This window comes from Aquila chrysaetos, chromosome 7 (genome assembly GCF_900496995.4).
Source record: "Aquila chrysaetos chrysaetos chromosome 7, bAquChr1.4, whole genome shotgun sequence".
In the NCBI taxonomy this organism is placed as follows: domain Eukaryota; kingdom Metazoa; phylum Chordata; class Aves; order Accipitriformes; family Accipitridae; genus Aquila; species Aquila chrysaetos.
Genome location: NC_044010.1, coordinates 7863289 through 7888574, shown reverse-complemented (window position 1 = coordinate 7888574; position 25286 = coordinate 7863289). Strand labels below are relative to the sequence as shown.

Sequence of the window (25286 nt, the reverse complement as noted above, 5' to 3'; positions counted from 1 at the left end):
TCACAGCAAAGCCGCCAGCCGTGGGCTAAAAGCCACATTCAACTCACTGGAGATGAAGCATTTGCTGAAATGCTTTGCTGAACAAGGATGAGCAACTGTGCTTGGGCTTTAGCTACACTTACAAACTCCTGTACATCTTGGCTCTGGTTTTTTTTGCCACATGGCAGCTGGTTATATCCAAGACCTTAAATTCCTGGGAGAGAAAGTGACTGTAGAAATTCAGCTGTGCAACATATGCTCCATCTAGTGTTTATTCACTAATATGTCATTTTCTTAAATGGTCTGGTTTGCTGTTAACGCATAGTTCCATCTTTTCTCTAGTTCATTTTTCTATTTAGGATCATTATTGAAAATATTAACCTTCTCCTGGTTGTTTCAACTACACAATTTTAAATTTACGCCATCAGTAATGATGATACACTAATTTCCATTGAGAGCTCATACAACAAAATGAAGGAGAAATGTTCTAAAAGAGCAGCGAGTATTTCTCCAGGTGCTTTGCTAACGCAGACTGAGTGGAGAACTTTGAGCACGAGTAAAACGTAAGAACTAAGTGCTACCCGATGTTGCCACCTGGTCAATAACCTCCACCACAGCACAGAGCAGCGAGAGCAGCAGTTTCTCTGGGACGGTCCATGCCAGCCCACCCTTTGCTCAAGCCGAGCGGTATAGCAGTGAGTGGGGAAAACGCAAGTTGTGACTCCAGGGTTCGACGCCTGCGGTGCCACTGACCCGCTCCCTGTGCTCAGCAAGTTTCACAGCCACCCTGCAGCCCACTCACACACTCTGCCCACTGGGCATGAGTCCCTCGCGGATGTGTTGCAAAGTCCCACCCTCCCAAATTATTTACAGGCCCATTTTAGAAGCCTACTGTACACTATGCAGCATTAGAGGAGGCCAGCGCAGCCGCTTGCTGCCCTCTCCTCCATAAATACATTTCCTCCCTCCAGCCCCACGTACCTCTTACACTTTCCCCTGGCTCTCGGCAGTGGCCTCGCCTGCCCGAAGCCAGGTCTCTGTAGGGCCCCGCGAGGACACGTCCCAGCCCACGTCAGGTCACGCTGCCCTCCAAGCGAGGGGGGTCCTCCCGCATGCTGCGGAATCACCCTGCGCAGGGGAGTCACGGCTGCAGCCCCACGAGCAGCATTTCCCAGGCAGGGAACAGCCGCAGCAGGAAAAGGCGGAAAGCTTCTCCCTCCAAAAGATACCTCCCAAGGCGCAGGGGGCACGGTGCTGAGCCCCTTTGCCGAGGACTGAGGGGCTTTTTTGTCCTCTATGTCGAGCCAGGCTGTGGGGGAAGGACAAGAAAATAAGCAGGTGGCACAAAACCCTCGCTGCCTCCTCGGGCCACCCTCACCACACCTGGGCTCAGCAGCTGCTGGGAGTGAGTCCTGACGAGCAGTTTGGCAAAGCTCTGCCAGCGTGCGTGTGTGGTGGGGGCTTTCCCAGGTGCCCCAGTTGGGTGCAAGGTGTCTTTGCATGGTGGAAAAGCAGGGACGGGGAGGGGACAGCCATCAGGCCTGGCAATTGCCACCTGCATTTGAAAAGAGCAGGACTTGCCTACTGGGCTTGGTTGTGAGACAAACTGCAAAACAGTGGAACACGTGGAGACTCTCCTTGTTACCTCAGGCTGCCCCCAAATTTGCACTCGTTTAGGGAGTTCCCGGTTCCTGATCTGCTGCTCACCTGCTAGTAATGCCCTTACTGCAGAAAGGAAAGCCAACAGCAGATGGGACAAGAAGTCCCAAGCTTATATTTTGATAAGGAAGAAAAAGAAAAAACAACCCTGTTCCATTGTGTTAGCAGGGCTGGTGAGGTGCTGGGACGGGCTGCCTGGGGAGGCGACGGGGTCTGCAGCGGGGGAGACCTTTAGAAAATAGTTTAACATCCCTGGAGAAAGGCTTGGGTTGGCTGATCCTGCCCGGAGGCAGCAATGGCCCAGACAGCCCCTAGATGGCCCAGTTCTTCTGGGTGAAGGCTGAGAGGATCAGAGCGCAGCTTAGGAGGAGAGCTGGCAAGGAGCTGTGATAGAAACGGAGAGAGAGCCGCTGGACTCTGCAGCCATGGGGTACAATCCTAGGCACAGATTTAAGCTGCAGAAACTGAGCTTTCATTGCTATGGAAAGCATAGCAGAAGGGGTGTGGATAATTTAGCTTCCTTGGGCAGAAAGCTGTTCAGAGATCCTCACAGGCCCCTGCCTGCTCTCCCCCTGTGCCAGAGCTTGCAGCAGAGCTCCCCAAACCTTGTGTCGTGGCACTGACACAAGCAAGAAAGTGGCACATGGCAGCTTGGGGATGGGAAGGAGTGGGTCTCCATATGGAGAAACCACAGAGGGCACCGCCTGGTGTGTGCGGGGTAGTAGAAAACTAAATGCATATAAGGACTTTTGCTATAATAGTGCTATTTGAGCAAGAGCCTCCAATAAACCAGGTGCAGGCCTGCTGCAGGATGTCCTCCAGGGCAACACACAAACCAGAGCCAGTCTGCGGAGCTTTAGGTCCAGATTGCCGCAGAAAATGAGAGCAGGTCAGCCCTAATGGGAAATGCACAACACAAAAAAACATTTTCTGCCAACTGTGGGGTTTGTTGTGTTTTTCGCAGGTGATGGCCATGCTGCTCTTCCCTGTCCAGCTGTTGGCAGTGGCTGTCACTGTTTACCTAGAGCTGGTGAGGTCTGCTCAAGGCGGCGTCTACTATGGCATCAAGCAGCTGCCACCCCAGGTGCCCCAGTACCAACCCCTTGGACAACAAGTACCTCACATGCCGCTGGGCAAAGAAGGCATCCCGATGCAGCACATGGGCAAGGAGGTGCCCCACATGCAGTACGGGAAAGAGTACCCCCACCTGCCTCAGTACATGAAGGAGGTCCCGCAGATGCCTCTGCTCGGCAAGGACATGGCTCCCAAGAAAGAGAAAGGTAAGCTCGGCAGGTCCCTCGCCGCCCCTGCACGGTCCTGCCTGATGCCCCACAGCACCATTGGCCTGGGAGGGGGAGACTGAAGATGGGGAGCAGGCTGCTGCAGGCTGGGCACAGCACCCACGTGCCCCAGAGTCTGGCCAGGTTGGTACCTGGCTACCAGTGGACAAATGGGCTCACGTGAGCTGTGGGGCAGCTCAGGGTCACCAGAGCAAGGCCACAGTCATCCTCCGGGCTCCTGGGTGGCTCCAGGTTTGTTTGGGTGCTTGCTGAAGGCTAGGAGAAACCTTGTAATCCCATCTGCCTGCAGAAAACCCTCTGATGGGGTTTCAAATGATGGCCCAGGTGGATGGGCCAGGGTCCTGCCTGGAGGTGCTCCCACTCTCACTGCAGCGACCGGACACAAAATAAGAGCTAAGAGCCCCAAGGTTTGAATTTACAGGAATATCACAGTTCTGTCTGGATTTGTCCAGAGCCTGTGATTTAGAGGTTTGCAGATAAAAACATACAATTGCTTTTCTGACTCTACAGTCCTCTTTCTGTAGGTTATTTATGGGCATAATGGAGGCATTGAAGGTGCAGGGCATTACTGCGTGAGTCTGCACATACAAGCACTTTCAGTATTCAGTAAAGGAAGTCTGGACAATATTAAGATGTTTACGAAAACAACAAAATGTCTCAAAATACAAACAGCAACCAGGAACACCCAGTGTCATAAAACCCTTGTGGGGACAGTGAGCGTCTGTGCGACTTCAGACAAGCTGGTTAACTCTTCCTCTTATTGCGGGTTCAGCGTAACCACAGCCTCCGCTGGCTTCAGAGGGAAATGGAAGATTTCAGGGCCTATTTTTGGAATGTCTGAACCAGCACGACTGGCTGTTGTAAAATCAACCCATCTCGTGAGCAAAGGAGGTTTTCTACGTGCATAAAACACAACACGTGCAGAGAGGGAGGGTTTCTGCCTCCCAAAGAACAGTTAATTCTCTTGCCCTGAAACCTCATCTCTCCCCTTCCCCCAAACCTCTCATTTCTTTATCCATTTTAGAGCCAGAGAGAAGCAGACTTTCCACCTAAGACAAAAAGCCTGCAGCTTGAAAGGCAACCAACCCCAGCACAACCACTCCCACGTGGCAACTCCCTCACCCTGACCTGCAATGCTAAGTGGTCACATACACAAAAGCGTGGGTTTGGACAATAAAAACATTTTGTGAAGTGTTTAGAAGAGCTCTAACTAGACACGGCTGCACCGAAAACCTGTGGGAGCTTAGCAACGCTGGGTAAGGCTGTAGGTTTCCAGTAATATTGTAGTGGAAACCACAGCCTTGGTGAAAATGTGGTCATACCTACATACAAACTTCTTACTGACACAATCTTTTTTAATTGATCTTGCTAGTGTAAGCCCCTCCAGCAAAAGCACTTTTATGCCAGACCTCCTCCTACAGCATGAGAGCACTGAGCAGCTGCTCAAGCACCGCACTGAGCAGTGTCCTGCGAAAACTCTTAAAAGTAGGTTAGTCTACAGCAATATGGGACAAAAAGCAGACTTTGCTGCTTAAGATTGTATAGGTGGAAAACACTAGTAAAGTGCAAATGGCTTTTGCATGGCAGAAAATAAGCAAATATGATGCAAAATAATTATTTTATGGAAACAGAAACATGCATGCAAATTTGGAGTATGTGAAACAGTAGGAACATCCTCTTTGTTCCAAACACCAACCTGTAACTCACTGGCCAGCTCTGCCTCCCTGCCTACCACAAAACCAAGAGGCATCATAGCAAGCACGTTCAATTCAAAACTGCCTTTGTGTTTCTCAAAGGATGCGACTGCAATCACCTTTTGTCTCTCCCCCTCCCCTTTTCTTTTTTCTTTTTCCCAACCCAGAAATACCCGTGCGGAGTCTTAGGGGTGAGCAAGGTCCCCCCGGCGAGCCTGGACCAAGAGGGCCGCCGGGGCCACCAGGATTACCGGGTCACGGTGTCCCAGGAGCCAAAGGAAAACCAGGCCCACAAGGATATCCAGGAATCGGGAAGCCGGGCTTGCCGGGGATGCCAGGGAAACCGGGGGTCATGGGGCCCCCCGGGCCGAGAGGGGAGATGGGGCCGAAAGGGGAGATTGGGCCCATGGGGATACCCGGGCCGCAAGGACCGCCGGGGCCTCACGGCCTTCCCGGCATAGGGAAAGCGGGTGCTCCGGGGCTGCAGGGACAGCCGGGGCCAAAGGGTGAGCCTGGGCTGAAGGGACCCCCGGGAGCCCCCGGGATCCCAGGACCCAAAGGGGAGAAGGGCGTCGGGATCCCGGGTTTGCCGGGGCTGAAGGGTCCACCTGGGCTGCCTGGCCCCCCAGGCCCTGTGGGGCTGCCGGGGGTCGGCAAGCCGGGCATGGTCGGCTTCCCTGGCCCGCAGGGACCCCTGGGCAAACCCGGACCCCCGGGAGAGCTGGGGCTGCAGGGGCCTCCGGGGGCCCCCGGGATCCAAGGCCCTCCCGGCCTGCCCGGCGTTGGCAAACCCGGCCAGGACGGCCTCCCCGGCCAGCCGGGCTTCCCGGGCGGCAAAGGGGAGCAAGGCCTGCCGGGCCTGCCGGGGCCCCCTGGCCTCCCCGGGGTGGGCAAGCCAGGCTTCCCCGGGCCCAAAGGTGAGCGTGGCGTGGGTGGTCTGCCCGGCCCCCTGGGGCCCAAGGGGGAGAAGGGGCACGCGGGGCCGCCCGGCATGGGGGGGCCGCCGGGGGAGCCCGGCCAGCCGGGACTGCCAGGCATCATGGGCCCCCCGGGGGCCGCCGGCTTCCCGGGACCCAAAGGAGAAGGCGGCGCCGTGGGGCCGCCAGGACCCGTCGGCCCCAAGGGCGAACCCGGCCTGCAGGGGTTCCCAGGAAAGCCAGGCTTTCCTGGGGAAGTGGGGGCCCCCGGGCTGCGAGGGCTGCCGGGCCCCACGGGGCCCAAGGGGGAAGCCGGGCACAAAGGCTTGCCGGGGCTGCCGGGCGTCCCAGGGCTCGTGGGGCCAAAGGGCGAGCCGGGGCTCCCCGGCGCCCAGGGGCTTCAGGGCCCCTCGGGCATCCCGGGCATCGCGGGACCCAGCGGTCCCATCGGCCCCCCGGGACTGCCAGGGGCAAAGGGGGAGCCCGGCCTGCCCGGACCCCCCGGCTTCCCTGGCGTGGGCAAACCCGGCGCCGCGGGGCTGCAGGGACCCCCGGGCAAGCCCGGGGCGCTTGGTCCCCCTGGCCAGCCAGGACTCCAGGGACCACCCGGCCCCCCCGGCCCCCCAGGTCCCCCAGTCATCATCCCACCCACTCCGCCAGCCGTGGGACAGTACCTGCCCGAGGTGGGGCCGGGGATAGACGGCGTCAAGCCCCCCTACGGCTACATGGGCAAGAAAGGCAAGGCTGGCGGCGCCGTCTACGAGATGCCCGCGTTCACGGCGGAGCTCCTCACCCCCTTCCCCCGGGTTGGGGTGCCCGTGAAGTTCGACAAGCTCCTCTACAACGGCCGGCAAAACTACAACCCCCAGACGGGGATCTTCACCTGCGAGATCCCCGGCGTCTACTACTTCGCCTACCACGTCCACTGTAAAGGGGCCAGCGTCTGGGTGGCGTTGTTCAAGAACAACGAGCCGCTGATGTACACCTACGACGAGTACAAGAAGGGCTTCCTGGACCAGGCTTCGGGCAGCGCCGTTGTCCAGCTGATGCACGGAGACAAGGTTTACGTTCAAATGCCATCCGAGCAGGCGGCAGGACTCTATGCCGGGCAGTACGTTCATTCCTCTTTTTCAGGATATTTATTGTATCCCATGTAAAACAAAAAACAGACACACACAAACATACACACAAAATCAAAACCTTTCTTCTCTGCTTCAAACTTTTATACCGTGAAAGATGCATTTTATGACCGTTTTGGACCATCTTGTACAAAAAAACCAAAAAAAACCAAAAAAAACCAAGTTTAACATTACGCACAGCTAGTTAAAAAAAAAAAAGGTGTCGTGAACATATCTAGAGATGTGTATCAGGTTCATAAACAGTTGTTTTGCGCCTGAGGGGGACATATGAGCTGTACATTATATATTTCTGTGATGCCATGCTTACTTCGTTTCATTCACAGTAATTCAGTACTAAGGTTCAAATCAGCGTACATCACTCACTCCTGTTGCATATTTGATGGTTGCATTGATCATAGTTATGAGATGAAAACCAGTAACTTAAACCAGAGTAGGTCAGTCTCAAATTACATGGAAAAACTTGAGTGGCTTTTTATTTGTTTGGGTGGGGTTTTGGTTTTTGGTTGTTTTTTTTTTTTTTGACAGCAGGTCTGCCTGACAAGCAAAGGTTCTCTTAGCTGGAGATCTTTATTTCCCTTCCCCACACACAAAATATCCCTGCAGGTGTGGTTTTTCGCTGAACAATTTATTTATGATGGAAAAGGAATACTGATGGTGTAACTATTCCCCACGAGCCTTCTCCAGCAGTCGTTGGACCCAGAACGCCGCCCCTGACTCCAGCAGGTCCTGGGTTCACCTCCAAATGCCACAGCACTCGAAAAGCCTCCATCTGCATTTGCACGGCTGAAGTAGATGAGGTAGATCAGAGACAAAAATGAAGGGTTCCCCATTCGCTTTGTGCCACGCGATTGAGACATTTTGGCCAACACGTGGCAATACAGCAGGGTGGTATAAATTCGCTGGGATTTCTGTGCTCGTGCTAAGAACCTGCATCTGTTTGGCTTGTCAGAAGAGACGCCTAGTCTGCCACTCAGCAGAAGTTAAATCAGTTTATTCTTCAATGACTAGGCAAAGCAGAAGTAGCTCTTTTTGCTAATTAACTAATTTGTTGTTTGAGATCAACCTGTAACTTTACCAGCAATACTGATCATGCACATTTATCTGAGAACTTCATTTTATATAGAAGCTGATTTCCAATCCTTATTTATATGTTACCTATTGTCAAGAAGAACCTGCAGGCCTCGATTCTTTCTGTACCTGAGGAAGGCAACTTCTCGGCAAGAGCTGTCTGTTCATCAATGGTGCTAATCTCACCTCAAAAGTATTTGTTTCCAAAGGGCAGTGTACTTTGCTGTGGTTCCCTGTACAGCGCTGCACATCACACACTGTTACGCTAGTTGAAAGAGATAAATACTCATCACTTCTTCAATGTCTTTAGCTAATGCTACCGCTTTTGATTCAAAAATGAACTAGATTTTTCATGCAGAACTAAGATTGGATTTAACTGGCATTACCATTATTTAAATGCAGAGTTTAATGCAGTCTAACATTGACTAAGGACTCCAGTGGTATAATGTGGTGCTTTATCTCAGAAATTTTATGGAATGGTGGCAGGAACGGACGGACAGTTTACCAGGCATTGGTGACTTCAGTATGTTCCCGGAATATATGAGATGTCAAAAGCAAATAATTTTGTATTTAAAATTTTTGTACTGATTTGAAAAAAATATCTTATTAAATATCTTTAAAAAAAAAAAAATCCTGTCTTCATTCAGCAGAACTGTTAGAAGGAACAATCAACCTGCTGAATTCATGTATCAGACCACAAGGACTCTCTGAAACCACTGACAGCCTGATATGAAAAAAAAAAAACGAGATACCCTTTTCTTTAGCTCCCCTCTACTGGCAAAACCTGCCCTAATCCACTGGGGGAAACGCACTGTCCCGGCATCGCATTTAGTGGGAGAGCGAGGCTGGGGCTGGAGGCAATGCACAGAGCGAGGGGCTCCCGCAGGCAGCCCACAGGAACGGGCACCTGCTCAGCGCGAGCCGACACGGGACGGCAGCTTAACAAGGCACGGGGCAGCGCGCAGGAAGCCAAGAAATGGGACGTCGTGGGGTCGCACTGTTAAGGGTTTGTGCTCCCCTAAAGAGCCAGAGCTGGCTGCCCAGGCTGGGAGATGCACACCACATCCCTGGCTCTCCCTGTGATTTGGAAACACCTTTTCCCACCCCTCCCCATTTTTCCACCTGCAGCAAAAACCTCATGTGAAAGTGGCAACACGTTTGTCACTGATCTACATCACTATTCAAGTGGCTCCATTGCAGGGAGTAAATTATAACCCATGGTGTGGTTCCCCCAGTCTCACCTCAAAGACAGGCATTTCCTCCAAGCTGGCAAACTCCTAAACTGTCAATACTAAAATGAATGCACTGAATACCTACTTGTGTCAGGTAATTGTTTTCTACCTCTCCCTTAGACTCCCTGAAGCCGCTGGCTAAGCGGCTCCCCGCTCCCTAGCATCTCATTTTTACTGCACAAAGAGAAAGAGAAAACAAAACATGAGCAAAGTACCACAATCAGTGCCTTCTACTTTCTATCAAAAGTCTTTTGTCACACACCATCCTCTTAGTTAAGCATCTTTTATTTTAGAATTCCCCTGAAAGTCCCCAATAAGACAGGCAAGATTAAAAAACTATGAAAAATTAAAATCAGGAGGATGCTGCTCTTGATCTTTCTTACAAAAACCACATCAGTTTTACCTTTACTCAGCCTGGAGTGGGATCTCCACCCGTAGTACAGCTCAGCCTACCTAGGTTCAAAAATTTTCAGCTCTGTTTGCTCTACTAAGCACCAAAGTTTGTTCTGAAACTCGATACCGTATCTGACAACACTGTGTGTACTCTACACACCATTAATAATGGGGCTGGGCACGCGTGCACATACACACACACACAGAGAGCACTGACCTTGCAAAAATCAGCCTGAGGGCATCGTCTTTAACACAGTTTATTCACAGGAAAATAATCTCTTTCCATTTGTAGCATTCAAAATTTCACTTGAAACAACCGTAAGAACGTCTTCAAAATACAGCTGGCACTTTAAAGGCATATAAAACTTAAGACAAATGGCAAATAAAATAAGTATTTACCAATACCAAAAACAGATCTTGAGCTTCGTATGTTCTTAAAAATCAGACCCCACTTAAAAGTTAAGGTATTTATACTACCTCCCAGGGCATTGTTAAAAAGGAAAGCACAGCATAGGAAACAAGAGGTACCACACACTAATTATTAACCACCACAGTTGTGATTCTGTATTATCATCACCAATACAGTCACTGGAAATGTCATTTAGTAATATCTTTTAGGCACTCTCAGATTTGTATTTAGTGCAATAGTTTGTGACCTTCCTTCTTTAGTCATATCTCTGTACTTCCTTTAATTATTACAGCAGAGGAAAAAATACTTTCCCGACAGAGAACAACAAAAAAATCCCCCTACAAGTCCGAGCCAAACACAGCTTTCAGCTGACGTACGGCATCCTGCCTGTTTTGTGTGTGCTTTGGTATCTTAGAGCTGAGTCTTTCTGACAGCGCAGCATTTTGAGGGGGTGGCAGATAAAATGCAGGAGCACCTTTGCTGTAAGATGCTGCTGTCTTGAAATTCAGCAGGCTGCTGGAGAACAGGACAGAGGAAGAAGGGGTGGGACCATCTGACTTTGCAATTGATACAGGAAGAAAACTGATGGGAGACACTGGGTACCTACATAGTTACACCATTACCAGACATGGAAATAAAGCTGGCAGCACCCTGGGATTCAAAATTTGACAGCTTTGCTGCTGATGCTGCGATCAAAAAATTGGGTAGCTTTGAAAGGGAAGTTCAGTGCAGAGACTTCACTTTCAGGAATAGCAAAAATGGAAAAAGAAAATCTTAATAGCAACTCACTCTCAGAAAAAAAAATCTAAGTATTTAGAGTTAGCGTTATTGCTTTTCTCAGAAAGTGCCAGGGGAAGTCTTTGGTATTGCAAAACACCTGTGAAAACATCTGCCTGGATAGAATAGACGCTGTGGTCTGTGGGCATTACTGAGAAACGCACTATGCACAGGTATACTTACCTACATGAAGTTAGTGTAAAAGCGATACCTGTTCTCAAGGCATGGAGGAGCAGAAATGACCACATGAAGCGGGTGACAGTGATGAAGCAGGGCTGGTGTACACAGAATCCTACCAAAACATCTTATGGCAGGGGGAAATGAAGCAGTTAGCTCACCACTTATCATCGAAGCTAAAAGCTACTGGCCTATAAGCTGTGCTTTCCAAAGAACTAGTACCTCGTAGTTTATCAATAGTATCAGCTCTTGGCTCGGTCCGAAGTGAACAGGTCTGGCTCTAGAAGTTACTCAGCCACCCTGCAACAGCAACCTCGGCACACGCAGACTCAACATCCCTGCAGGAGCACAGAAGGGGGCGAAAAATATCCCCAGGAGTACTGCTTAATTTCAAAAAGAAGTCAGTCATACAAATAGGGAGGCTTAATAAGAAGAAATAAAAAGGAGCAGCCAACAGGGATAAATGCTTGTAGACAGCATACTAAATGCATTGAGAATATCAAACATTATTAAAAAAAATAATAGTGTTAGGAAGACAATAGCTGATGTAGTAAAAAAAAAAAAAGGGAGTCTATCTTCAGTAAAAGAGTTGAGGGGTGAGGACACCATTTGCTTGCCATGAAGCCTTTTTTCCAATTGTTTTTGGGGGATTCTAACTATAGCAGAACAAAACCCCCAAAAAGCAGAAAACCTCCTAGGAAAATTAGGAGTCGTCGTCAGTTTAATTAGCGGGAAGAATATCTCCAGAGAGGAAATAAAGCAGAGAAAATAACCACATCCTCAGAACCACAGCTCCCTAACCCACCTCCTGCCACTGGGGATGGCGGTGGAGAAGCCGGGAAGCAGCCTACACCGTCACAAGAACCAGGCACTGCGAGGAGAGGGCAAATTCAACAGCTCTCCTGGCAAAAATCCTCTCAGTCAGCGTACTGCATGATGTTACACGGATGCGGCTGGATCCGTGGCGGCAGCCCACGGGAGAGCTGGGGGCCTGGCTCTGGGAGCGACCATGGGTTTTGAGGGGGAAGAGGCAGCCCTCCGCTTCTGCCTGGCTCCGCTCTCAACGGTCTCCAAGATCTGCCAAGGACTTCTACGCAAAGAGAGCTCGGACAACACCACGACCTTTGTGAAAACCCTTACCTCGGCATTTTTTTCATGGGAATTGCTATTGTCAGTAGTCTAAACCACTGCAGGTCTGGGGCTGCAGAGTCACATACGAACCTTTTTAATTAACTGAAATAATCATGAGAAATAAATGCTGGTAGAAACAAAGACAGCAGTGTCACTGTTTTCTGATGCAAAACCCCACCTGTTTGTATCCAGATTTTTAAGCAAAGATCTCCTCAAAGCCTCAGAAATGTGCATGTTTAAAAATTAAAAAAAGGAAATGCAAATAACTGAGTAAGAGCCCTTCTGCCACCTGGTGAGGAAATTCTGGTTTCCTCCGTTTCCACCACCACAGTCACCCGCTCTGGTGCTCCAGCACTCCAGCTCTCCCCTCTCCTCCACGCTCTCGCCTGCCGCCCTGCGCACGGCTGGACAAGGGACCATCCCCTGCAGCAGCACCTGGGCCCAAGGGACACACATCCAGCTGGCAGGACACATGGCACAGCCTGTCCCTTGGTGGGGACACGTCTGGGTCCTTCCCCAGCCCCTGCCACAGACTTTTATACGACATACAAAGTTACTTCAGGTATGTCCAATTTGCCTGAAATGGACCAAAGCTCAGGAGTCATGAGGTGAAAACACAAGCCTCCTCCCCTTCAGCTGTGGCTCCCCTCCAAATCACACTGCCCTCACTAATTCCCAAATGGTAGAGCCAAGGCTCTAAAGAGGGAGATAAGAACTACAGGAGGGTGGGGGTTTTTAAATACCTATTGCACTCCACAAGAGAAATAGGAAAAAAGAAAGATGACTCTTTGGTCACTTCAATGCTGCAGCAAAGGAATTGTGTTCAGTACTCTTGTAATCCTCAGCTTCTGAAAACACAAATAGCATGCTCTTGACCTGCTAGAGGTTTGTATTCATATTGTAAATGTTTGCGCTGCTCCTAAATGTACTAAAACTCTCTATATAATTTTACTAAAAAGCAGCAAACATTTTTCTACCAACTTTAAAGACTTTTTTTTTTTTTAAGTGGACTTCTTTGTGCTTTCTTTAGGTGTGACTGATCAAGATAACCACAAGATGTTCAAGCAAAGGTGCCACAACTAAAAAACAATAATATATATACACCCTATAAGAGAACTGGAACAGCGTATTACTTGTTCTTCTTTGACAGTTGTTAAAGGCATTCCCAGGCAGATTTAACTTATTCAGCAGGCTTGTGCAAGACAAACCAAGACAGGAAATATAAATGTCTCATTAAAAGTTTCAATTAAAATCCCAAGTAAGTTCCCACCACTAAATGATTTAGTTCAGCCACATCCTTTAAACCTAAATGTCAAGACAGCAGAGGTAAACAGAAGCCAAATGATAATTCAGCTGAGGTACACCTTGCATATTCCCTAGCACACTCTACTGCCAAAAATGGGAACATTCATTGCTCATATTGATGCATTTCAAAGGTGGAGACACATTACAGCATCTGAGAAAGAAGATTTTGCTGGTTCGGAAAAATACATGCCGATTCTTGCGGAGTGAACAGAAAGATACATGAGATCCTGTCCTGAAGATCTAGGAATCCAACAAGCATTGGCTCTAAATTAAAACTCAGGCATGAACATCTCTGGCCCAGCTCACATTTCTGTTGTGGTCTGGGGGAAGCAGCTGACACACAGGTAGTTAGGACAACTCTTCAGTCTTCATACTCCCTCTTTTCTAAAGTCAAGTCACCAACTGTAAAATTTATTAGATGCACAGCACGGGGAGTATGGTTTTCCATAAACTGGGTACAACATGAGCATTGTCAATACCAACATCTCCGCAAATCAGACCAAAGGGTCTTCACCTTCGGCAAAGACAAGCAGCAGTTCAGAGTCGACAGTCAATGGCCAGCGCAGAAGCTGTCGCTTCTTTGCTGAAGATGGACGTCCCCTCCTCAGGAGCAAGGCAGACCAAAACCTGTATACTCTGTATGTTCCCCCTTCTCCCAAACACACAGTAATCATTTATAGGCATCATTTTAAAGCCATTTTCATACTACAAGACAGACATACAAGACATCCATCTACTAATTAAACACTGGTTGTCTCAGTCTCTTGACAGTGTAACTCTTTTGGAGGACAACATCAGAAACAGAAGTATTCCAGAGAAGTAATCATTTGGAAAGAGTTCTTGCTCATAAATAAGTGATGTGCATCACATTTTTATATATCCCTGATACTTTCAGCTGAAAGTTCCATGGTTTTCCCATTATTAAATAGCTTCACAGAAATTCAGTTAACTCTGTTTGCAATAGTTCATTACCCTCAGGCTTAGAAGAAGCTTCTGCCTTGATGAGGTTTCTGTGCTCTTTTTAAACAGTAAACAGTTATGCTGCACTTAAAAAATAAAAAAGTTGTACAAAAAATAAAAAAATTTTCAAATCTTGAAAATAGCGATTGTTCTTCATATTTTCCATTCAGCTTTCATGTCAAATTGACCACAAAGTTCTTGTCTATAAGCTTCTTCAAAAATTTCTGCTCAGCATCGATGTTGTGATATTCATTCTAAAGAGATGTGAGGGAATAATAAAAGAAATTAAATTCAAATTATTACCAGAAGCATCACTTCGTTGTTCTTTCCTTTTTAATTACTTGTGATACCTGGAAGATGCTAAGAGTAGGAAAGCTCTGGGGAAAAGACTTCTTGGCAAAGGCTGTAGTACAGTCTCCCAAGAAAACAGGTGAGTACTCTATTACTCAAAACTAGATTAGATCTTCCATTAGGACACAAACAAAAAGGGATGATCCTTCAGTGGCAAGAATGGGTGAGATGTGGTCTCACAGAAGTCCTACCATTACTAACTCTACCACCCCCTCCCCGTGCTTAGAGGGAACAGCTGCATAATGACATTTACAGCACAAGCAGTCAGAAAATGACTAATTCTCCAAGTTCCATGCAGGTTCTTGAAAAGCACACATCAGGCATTTGTAAATTGGATACATCCTGACAATCAGTTTCAACAAGCCAAAACCAACCCATCTTCTGTGCTGTATCCAGATCCTGGATACACAAGGGACCACTGAGGTTAGTGGAGGACAGCACAAGGGAAGTAAGTTTACTGACAATCTTAAGACACTGAATCCAGTAAATTAAAATTAATATAACACAAATACTGCATAAAAGATTATACATATATAGTATGATATTTACAACTTAACACCACTAAAGAATTAACGATAAGGGTTTTGCTTAGTAGTTTGTTTTTTAAAGTTTCAAGGTTTTAGGAAACTTAGGGATGTCTATTCAACTAGTCATCAACCTTATCCAAGCTTGGTATACATTGCAAAAAAGCACCTGCAGAGAGGAGTCCTCAAAATGGAGATAAGTTCAGTGTCAGAGGAAAATTATCTCAGAGCAGCAGGCACCTAGGAGTCCTCAGAGAGACATGAGAGGCTCCTATGGGCATTGCCCCTGTCCTTCCTCTTCAGAAGAGGGAGGAGAGAAAATGGTCCCCACATGCACTAAGCATGCACATGGAAGAGAAAACTGTTCACACTGAGGTAAAGGGCTGAGATCTCGGAGTACAGAGCTGAAGACAAGAGCAGAGACAAAAGAAAACAGAGGCATGACCATAGCAAAGCAGGAGGGAAGAGAAGGAAACCCTGACATTTGCCAGCCTCCTGCTGCTCCCTCTCCTGGTGAGTTGTGGCTTCCCCCACCTGGAAGCAGTTCCTTCTCTTCCTACCCCTCTCAAAGAGCTGCTTTTCTTTTCTGCTTTCAATTTCTGAAATTCAGTTCTTTTCCTAACTGCAAGTTTATAGGTCTTAAGTCCTTCCATTTCCCTTTGCTCTTTCTCTTTTTTAAGAAGTTTGGCAACTATGACAAATTGTGCAAGTAGGTGCCAAGGAAAAAGAGAATGCGAACAGAAACAACACTATTCATGTTCTGACAGTGCTAGCAAATATGCCTCTATGAACAAGAGCTGCGTAGCCTAAGGATAACACCAGCAAAGCAAAACAGAACATACAAACGGATGTGTCTCATGCCAATGTTGCAGAATATGGTGTAGCACAAAGGACACAGATATCATTATCCACATTTTTCAGGAAGAAAAGCAGAGATGAAGAGATTCGAGCAATGTTAACCCATGAGTAACTGAACTAGGAGAAGACCAGAGACCTTTCTGACCTGCAGTCCACACTTCTACCTATACTGAAGATTGTCTTCTCCAGTTACCAGCTATATTTCTCTCAGCATAAACAAGTGTTTGTTACCTGCATCATCTGAGACATCGTGTCGTTGCCGTAGTAGTGCAAAGAACCATTTCTGTCAGTGAAGTCGTATTTGAAGCCTGCCATGTGAACTTCATGGCAAATGTGAAATGCTAGTGTAATGGCAATTAGCCCCGTTGTTGGATGCTTGGGTTTCTAAAATGAAACACAAAGAGCACACATACATAAATAACTGGCAGCTTGACAGGAACAGCAAACCTAAGAGCGAAGAAAGCAGAAATCAGGCAGCCTGGCTCTTCTACAGATGTTTGGCTTTGTAGTTTGATCCCCTCATGTCTCACAAGGAGTACAGTACTGCCTGCAGGTTTTCCATGACCGGGGTGTCTGCTATGTTGGCCTTCCCTGGGATTCTCCTGTTTCTAGTGAGGGCTGAGCCCATACTGTAGCCCTTCCCTCCGCATAGGCATCAGGAAGGTCTCTCCATCCCTCTGCTCAGCAACCTACTTTCGTGAAACTGGTCAGGCTTCAATGTATTGGAGACCATTTCACCCCATCAAATTTGACTGAATTAGCAGATGCGTTCACAATTTTCTAGACAATGGAGATCCAGACGAACAGAACAACATGACACACCTCAAATCTTCATTAACACCAAACTAAAAAAAAAAGCATGAATGCTACTGCTACATGAATTTGGCTGCATTTGAACTTTTTCAAAGCAGGGAAATTCCAGAAGAACATGGTTTTAGACTTTCCCCCACTATTTCCATTAGAAGAAGAGGAACTGTAAACAAAATTGCATATTTCTCCCTACAGTGAGATAGCTCAGAAGTAAATGCAATGTAAAATATCATGAGCAGGTCATAAACAGGTTTTAACTGTGCAAAATTAAGAGCACCTAACCGAAAACTAGCATTTCTTAGAAGAGCATAGAACAACCCATTGCAACCGTCTGTCCTATCCTGTGATGAAGTACATGACTGTTTAAGCAGCAGCAGTGGCTAAAATGCTCTGGGGAAGTAAATGAGGCAAGGTTTGTAAAGAGAGGTGAACTCTTTCATTAGACCAACAGATGAAGCTGAGGGGAAAAAGTGTCCCCAGAAATGGACAAAACTTTCAGGCGCTAATTCCCTTCTTAGCTAAAATAACAATTTTCTCAGAGACCAAATGAGCGATACACTTTCAGTAGCTGCAATCAAAACTCAAACTGAGCGCAAAGGCACATGCTTTTTTAAACTCTTACGCAAGGCTCAGTTCATTTGCCTCTGACAACGAAGCAGGCAAGCCAGTACTGGACAACTCTGGACAGAGAGAAGGCAGATGCACTCAATACAGAAAAATATTTTTTGTATTGTATGATAAAAGAACAAATCCCCAGGAAAAAGTTACTAATATCAGCTCTGTTACCTAATTAAAGTCACGGAATTGAACTATCAACTTTCATGTAGATTTTTTTTATACCTTTATACAAGTCTTAGAGTACTCCAGAAATAACATCAACTTAAAATGCACGCTATAGCCCGGGGCTCCTGCCAGGTAGCAAAATAACTTTCTGCCTTGGGGGACCAGTATCATAAACTTAGCGGTGACTCTGTTGCCATGTCTGTACCAAACAGAACCCCAAAATTATGGCAGGATGCTACATGTCAGGATTAGTGCTATTTGGAAGTATCAGGAACGTTACAGGTTGCAACTAGCTCTGTTTACCTTTGGCTATCATAAAGTTCACCCCAAAAGAATACACTAAAAAAAGCAAAACTACTTTTAAAATGTATTATCGTGCTAGCACCCTAGCCATATCCAGATACCCTCAGCCTGTAATGAAATTTGTTCAGCCAGTCATGTTTAATGGGAATAGGCATAGTCCTGGAATAACTCTGCAACACTTTCTGACTTCAGTGCTGCTGGGGCAGCACATCCGATTTTACAGTTGTTCTTCCCGGCTCTGCTAACACCATCGCAGTTGCTCACAAAGAAACAGAATTGCTTGCTGGACTGCACAGAAATGCGCACACAGGGAACATGAGATTGGCTTAATGGAAAAGGCAGAGACAGCAGGGAAAGCAACATTGGTCTTCGGCATCTCCTGCAGGCAGAGGGGGCTGAAGCACAGGACAGCGAAGGCAGCACCAGCCCTCCCCAGGGACACACCAAGGGACAGAAGGCTCCGAAGTGGGTCCTGCAAAAGGCTGCCCTGCCCACGGGAACCCCCGAGGCACGATCTGCAGCTTAACCGAGCTGTGACGGAGGGACTGCAGACGTGCAAGCTACCGGCCACAGCCCACCTCTGAGATAGCAGGAAAAGAGAGGAAAAGCACACCTGAGCTCGACCATTGCCGCTGCCGGAGACAAGGGGCTGCAAAACCCCCGGGACAGAGCAAGCGGGATGTGGAGGTGGCAGAAAGGGGCTCCAAGCACGGACACACTCTGCCCCAGCTTTGGGAAGGGGTGCTTAGAAAGCAGGAGAGGAGCAGAAAGCATGCACACTACCCAAAGCAACTGAGGGGCCTGGGCCTCTGTACCAGCCCCAGGACACCACACACATCTCTTTGGCTCACTGACAGCACTGGTCTTACTTTTACCCCCACTGAGAGGGGAGCACAGGAAGAGACAAGAGGAATTTCTGGAGCCATGGAGGCCACGGATGTTCTGTAGCCCTTCAGGAGATAGATAGGCGCCCAACTACTACGCTGCTTTCTTCCCACCCTTGACTGAAGAGCTGAAATGCCACAAAGCCCCGGCAAGCACGCAGCCAAACTGGGTATTCCAGTTTGAGAGTTAATAAGGGAGGAAAAAGCCACTAGTAGGCTCAAAAAAAGAAAGAAATTAAAGAGAGAAAAAGCAGCACAGTAACTCCCAAAAGCAAAAAAACCTCAAGTCCCTCAAATATTAGAAAGATTAAACCAGAAAAAAAGCTGTGGTAGGTACTCTACAGTGACAGCCTGTCAAACATTTCCACATGTCTCAGTTGGCTGATCCCAACGAAGCAGCTCTGTGCACCAATGTGACCCCAGGGAACTGTATTTGTGCTAAACAGCACGTGGTCAGTCCTGACTGCGCAAGGGAGGTCTCCAGCTTGAAGCCTTACCTTTCATCAGAAACATTCTTCAGTCATAAACTGACAGTTAAAATGTATTTTTACGTCCAAATTGTCAGTTAACTCGTTACAATGCTTGGCATCAAATCAGTAAGCACAAGAATGTTGCTAGACATATGTCATTAGCACAGGGCTGGAATATCCTGTATGCACCCCAGTCCCTACCTGCTCCCAGCAGTGTGAAATTGCAGCAGTGTCAGAATTACTGGGTTGTTGGGTTTTGGGGGGGGTGGGTGGATTTGTTGGGGGTTTTTTTTTTGAAGAAAACTATAAAACACCCTACATTTAATAATTCAAGACTCCTTAATATTTCTAGAGTCTCTTTGGATCTGCCATGTTCCAATGTCTGTCTGCTTTCCACAATTTTGTAAAAGGAATTATGTCTGTCCACAAAAGCAGTCTCGTTTAATACTAATTATAGAATCCATAAAAAGAGATTTTTGGCATACAAGGCTACCCACTGTCTTTCTGGATTCCATTCTCCCATCTTTTTTGAGCACCATCTAAATGCAAACTACTGTCATGTGAACCTCATGGATGTTCTAACATAGTCCACTATAATAAAGAGATAATTACTTCTGAGTACACATTTGGTTGCACAAAACTAAAAGGCACAGAAGAAAAAAGCCTACCTCCTTCTTGGGAAACCTTGTTGGGAAGCGAAGCCATTCATAAGCTGTTTTTCTGGTGATGCTGGGATCAAGAATCCTAATTTGACTAGATTTGTATATCATGTTCAGAGCCGGTTTCTTCCAAAAGCCTTTAGCACTCTGTAACAGGCAAGTAAATACACATTTTTAATGGCTATAAACAGTTGATTTTGGTTTTGTAGCAACTCTAACCAGAATAAAATCCAAGGGCAGGAGGTTGAGGAAGAAGCAAAGTGCTGAACCTCCCAAAGTTCAACAAAAACATGTGCCAAACAGTGCTCCTGCAACAGGATAACCCACTGCAGCAGCAGAGGTTGGGGCCAGCTGGCTGGAAAACAGCTTTGCAGAAAGGTCCCTGACGGACAACACGTACCAGCAGCATGCCTGGAGGCAGTAAATGCTCATTGTGTGCTTAGCCACATTAATAAGAGAATAGAGAACAGGTGGACAGAAGTTACCATTCTCAAATACTTTGTACTGTGCCTTTCTGCGGTCTCACAAATGCTGTTTTGGGCTCCTCTCTGTGCAAGAGTGTCAAACTGGGGCAAGCTCAGCAGAAGGCCACCAGAACAGCTGAGGGGCTAGAGCACACAGCAAACAAGAAGGGTCTGAGGATGCTGGGTTTGTACAGCCCGTCTTCAACTATCTGGTAGGGGTTTACAAAAAGCGACAGGATCAGACTCTTCTCAGAGGCACACAGTGAAAGGATAAGGAGAAATTCTATCCTGTGAGGATGCTGCAGCACTGAAACAGAGGTTGTAGAAATATCCTTGGAAATACTCAAAACTTACCTAGATGATGCCCTAAGAAGCTGGTATGGCTTTGAACTTGGTCTTGCTTTCTTTCAACAAGGTTTTGGACTAAAGACCTCCAGAGAGAGGTCCCTTCCAACATTATTCTGCAACTCCACCAAGTCCGCAGGATAAAATAATCTGGGAAATAGCTGGAGCATGCATGTCAGAATATGAAATGCTGCTAGCAAGAGGATAAAAAGGTATTTCCAAGAGGAAAACTGTTTTGGGGTGAGGAACTGATCAAATATGTGTGTGAGAAAGAGGACAGAAGCATTTATGGGAAAGGGATATTGAGCGGACTGACTAGGAGACCCAGCGCTGCCCCCAGCTAGGAGGACTAAGGTTAAAAGCAAAACAGGCATTTCGCATGAGAGGTGTGTGGCAAGCTGAGCCAAAGGGCATGAATAATTAAACTTACTATTTTCTGACCACCTAGTATCTCCCAAAGCCACTTCAAGTCACGGGGTTTGAAGACGATGAGAACAACAGTTGTATTAGGGTCGTAGTGGATTGGATCTGAGAAGATGGATTCTGGGTAAGAAAGGCGGAAAGTCGTCCTCCTCCCAACATCCTCTTCATACCCTATAACAGGGCCATTATTCATTCTGCAGAGGACAGAGACAGCAATGACTACCCCACCCAAGTCCTTACTGTGTGTCAGCTGGCACATGCATTAGTCTGCAGGGCAGACAGTGTGTCCAGGTACAGGAGGGTTTAGTGGCCCAGCATTTACTTATCACATTACATGGTAGATGAGCAATTATCAGGTGCACTCACCCTCTAACTCAGAGGGATCAAGCACATATGGGAACTTGGCCAAGGTGGTTTAGAATACAATCACACAATTGCTTATCACATGTCACTCGAGCAGAAGGCTTCTGATTTGGCTCAAACACAGAAACTGGAGAAGACCAAAGAGAATATCTGGCTCAGAGAATTACCCATTGCTCCATTCATGCTACTTGATGATCCGAGTCATACAGGAGGCAATTCAAGAATGTTTTAATACTCTTCACTGTCTACAGGAACATGGTTTATGACTGTGTACCTGATGCTGATACATCATTATGTTTGCTTTTTTTTGTGTCTTTGGGGTTCTTGGGGTGTTGGTTTTTTTCTTAAATATTACTTGCACAGCTGCCACTGCTTTGGGATATAACAGATTAATAAGCAGTGAGCAGGTGGGTAAGGTCTTTCTGCTCTGAGGTGTCAGAGGGGCTGTGTTTAAGTCTCCATCTTGCAGTTTTTGCTTGGTGGGCGTGTTGCATAACCTTTGGAGAATTCAGGCAGTCTCTGTATGCTCCATTCCTGCCAATGTGACTTACCACTCAGGAAAGTAGGCACACTGCTTAGGAGCAAATGTTTACAAAACAAGGTGTGCAGACAAAGGAGTACTTCAAAGTTTTATCAGAAGTCGTCATTAAATACAGAATGCAAACACCACCTCTTTGTTCATTCACAGTAAACAAATGTGTACTGTATTTCTGAAAGTTTTGAATTCAGAGCTGTATTTAAATGTGTGACACAAGTCTACATAAAGATTTCCATTTTAATAAGAGTAGACAGATCTACAAGGAGCCCAAATACTTGAAATAGTTTAAAAATAATCCATGGAGCTTCCTTGCATCATTATACTACAGTGAAAATAAGTGCAAGGTAGGGTTTTTTTGTAAAGCACAAAGTTGCCAGGCAAGTAAAGTTGCCTAAGAACAGAGATATTATCTGGATTACTTTCTATAGTTTTAAGTTTATAAGAGGAGCTACAGCTGAAGAATTGTATATATTCATTTCCACCTTACCAGTGCGTTTTCAAATGCACGTCAAACTCCAGGCTTTGTATACAACTTTTTATGTTAGTGCTTGAAGACTGAAACACTATTACTAAAATGAGCATTAGGATTGATGGCATTGTAACAAAAATGAGATTTTGTTCAACGTTCCACACAATGTTGAAGCAGACAAACTGAAATGGCAGCTCAGAGGTTTTAGTGAAAGAGGGTTCAGGCACACTATTTTGACAGGGTACCTACAGGCAGAAGGGCTATTTAATCAGTTACCATCTCAGTTCCTGCAAAGGAGAAACTGATTTATCTTTTTCTTAATGTACAGAAAATTCTGTTATAATTAGCCAAATAGTCCATTTTCAGTTTGCTTGGCATTTGAGGTCCCCCCCACGCCCACCCTTGCCTGCTCCTCTCTGAGCACTTCCCCAGTTCTCCTAGTCCAGATGCCTCTTCTTCAGACCCCAGCATCCTCTGGTAGGTCAAGGCATCTCATAAAACTTCCAATATGAACTAGCATGCTTGAGAAAAAGGGGCAGACATCAACATCATCCTCCAGCTGACACATGCCTTGAGATGGACTCCCCAGCATAAACGTTACGTTTAATCCGCTCCAAGCAATGCACATGCCAGCACAGGGGTAAGACAGGCATGGCGTGGAAGGCAAGAGGGAGGGCTGCCCGGGATGCTGGCTCACATGCAGGGCTCCAGACTATGACATGCTTGGACCCATCCCTGATGGCAGCATCTCGCACGTGTGTATCTGTACACAAGGCAGACTGACCACCCAGTGATTCTCCCTCCCCTGTATCAATCAGGCTGTGTAATAAAACACTGACCCATTTTTCCTAAAATTTTTTAAATTAAGGCTGTGACAGGATAAGTAAAACAGGAAGTTTCATACATTTTCATTTGTGTAATAACTGAACTCCAAAGCCACTAGCTGACAGCAAAAGTCTGTTAATTCTTTGCATGCACACAAAACGGAAAGGAGATACCATTTACCTTATTATCACGTCATACGAGTCAATTTTCTCCCCTAATGTCTTATTTCGAAGTACTCCTCCATTACCAACCACAACACACCGTCGACAAGCAATGCTGTGGAACAAACAGAACCTTTAATATGCGCTACTTCCCTTGCTTCATATTGTTATTAATGATATATTTGCATTTAGCTGGCTTATTTACTAACTGAGGTCCTGTATCTTTTACACTCCTTGGCCCCTACAGAGCAGTCTCAATCCTGTATCACACACTAAGGCCGCTTTCAAAAAAAAGCAGCTGCATTATTTCAGGGACTGCCAAAGTCAGGAAATGGCTTCTCTCATGTAAAACTGTTTTTATACATGTCCTTTTTCTAGTGGTTTGCTGTTTAAGATCATCTAACCAGTTGATGATAGGGGTGCCATTAGATAAATTATCTTCCACAATGCTTCAAACTTGTCACAGTCTGGGGGTATACCAATCAGGACAGAGTATGTCTGGAAAAACTACTCAAATTAAGGTGCTTCTGCAATACTGTACAACTCCACAACTCTAGAGATCTCCAATATAAGCTAAGGCAGCAAGATTTAGCTTCACAATTTATCTTACAGGCCTCTGAATTGTACATGTGAAAAACCTTAGCCCAACGACACATGTGATGGCTCTTCAAATGAATATAATCATGTTGATTTTTCTCCCTCTACTTAGAAAGTGCAGTTTAAACATGTGCTGAAGTGCATGCTGTCATGACATGAGACGGATACGCTTGATTAAAAGTTGCATTCTCATATGACTAGATCAAATTAGACAGCATTACTAAGTATATAAAACACTGTGAGCTACAAATTAGATCTTATAGTACATCCAATCAAAATAGTAATTCCTTTTGAATTTAGAATACATTCAGAGTCAAAAAGCACCCAAAAAAAGGTATTACGCAAATGCTAAACTTATGAAAGTAAATTCTAATGGTAAGATTTTCCAAGTTATCCCAGGTTTTCTAAGTATACCTTTTGCTCTCTACTGTCTTACTTCAATGCTAGTAAAATGTGTGCTTTGCTAAAAACCAAAACAAAACCAACAACAATTAAAAAAAACAAAACCAAAAAACCCCACACAAAATGAAACACACCCAAAAAGGCACACAGAGAGACTTGCTGGTTTTTTACTCAAGAAATTTTGCCTCTTTAGGGAAGGTTTACATCCAATGTATAAGATTGAAAACTCCTCCTTACAGAACAGGCACATAATTTTTTGTTGTAAAAAATGCTTCTTTATTTAGAGCAAAAGCTGTTCAACTTGTTTGCAGCAGGAACAATGGCAAAATAAAAATGTTGGTATTTTCTTCAGACACAAACAGGCTCACAGCTTACTGAGGATGAGCCACTTCCCAATGCCCTGCTCCCATGGTTCTTCAAATAAGAAAAAGGCTCTGTGCCATTTCTTACTGTAGGGGACCCCAGGACTGTGTCCCAAAGAACACTATAATCTGTATTAAATGCCCAGTGTTGCACTTTATGCAGACTAATTAAAATTAACATCCTTCTCCTCAGATAGTCCAACCTGGTTTTTCAGCTTAGAAGAGTATTATTCAACATCAATGAGAACAGCCTGTTCCAGCTGAGACTGACCAACATCTCAATGTACAAAGCAGTTCCCTGTATTTCCTACAGAATTGTTAATGCAGTCATGCTGGACCACATGTAGGCTAGAAAAAAAAAAAAAACTGGGCCACAAAGCAACACCGAAAACCTGAAGCTTCCAGAAAAGGTGAAATGAGAATAAATGCCAACTGTACGAAGTACTGTATTTCAAAAGAAATGCTGGGATGGCACCTTCTCATCTGCTGCTCTAGGGCCAGAGGGAGTTTCCCTTTTTTATATTTATATATAAATATATATAAATATATATAAA

The 25286-nt window shown here is 46.3% G+C and overlaps 2 protein-coding genes across 12 annotated transcripts in view; one reads left to right on the top strand and one right to left on the bottom strand.

Moving 5' to 3' along the window:
* COL8A1 (collagen type VIII alpha 1 chain) overlaps positions 1-8388 on the top strand; it is a 93898-nt gene extending 85510 nt beyond the window's left edge. For all 5 annotated transcript variants that reach the window (XM_030019970.1, XM_030019973.1, XM_030019972.1 and 2 more), the window contains 2 exons: positions 2603-2918; positions 4801-8388. In XM_030019970.1, the coding sequence (XP_029875830.1) occupies positions 2606-2918; positions 4801-6707 (2220 nt within the window). In that variant the 5' untranslated portion in view covers positions 2603-2605 and the 3' untranslated portion in view covers positions 6708-8388. The remainder of the gene's footprint in view (positions 1-2602; positions 2919-4800) is intronic.
* A 1235-nt stretch (positions 8389-9623) lies between these two features.
* Positions 9624-25286, bottom strand: part of ST3GAL6 (ST3 beta-galactoside alpha-2,3-sialyltransferase 6) — a 46638-nt gene continuing 30975 nt past the window's right edge. For 6 of the 7 annotated variants that reach the window (XM_030019980.2, XM_030019987.2, XM_030019988.2 and 3 more), the window contains 5 exons: positions 23391-23486; positions 21023-21209; positions 19793-19930; positions 16106-16258; positions 9624-14395 (listed from right to left, as the gene is read on the bottom strand). In XM_030019980.2, the coding sequence (XP_029875840.1) occupies positions 14315-14395; positions 16106-16258; positions 19793-19930; positions 21023-21209; positions 23391-23486 (655 nt within the window). In that variant the 3' untranslated portion in view covers positions 9624-14314. The remainder of the gene's footprint in view (positions 14396-16105; positions 16259-19792; positions 19931-21022; positions 21210-23390; positions 23487-25286) is intronic. The other variant, XM_041124888.1, reaches the window with a different exon arrangement.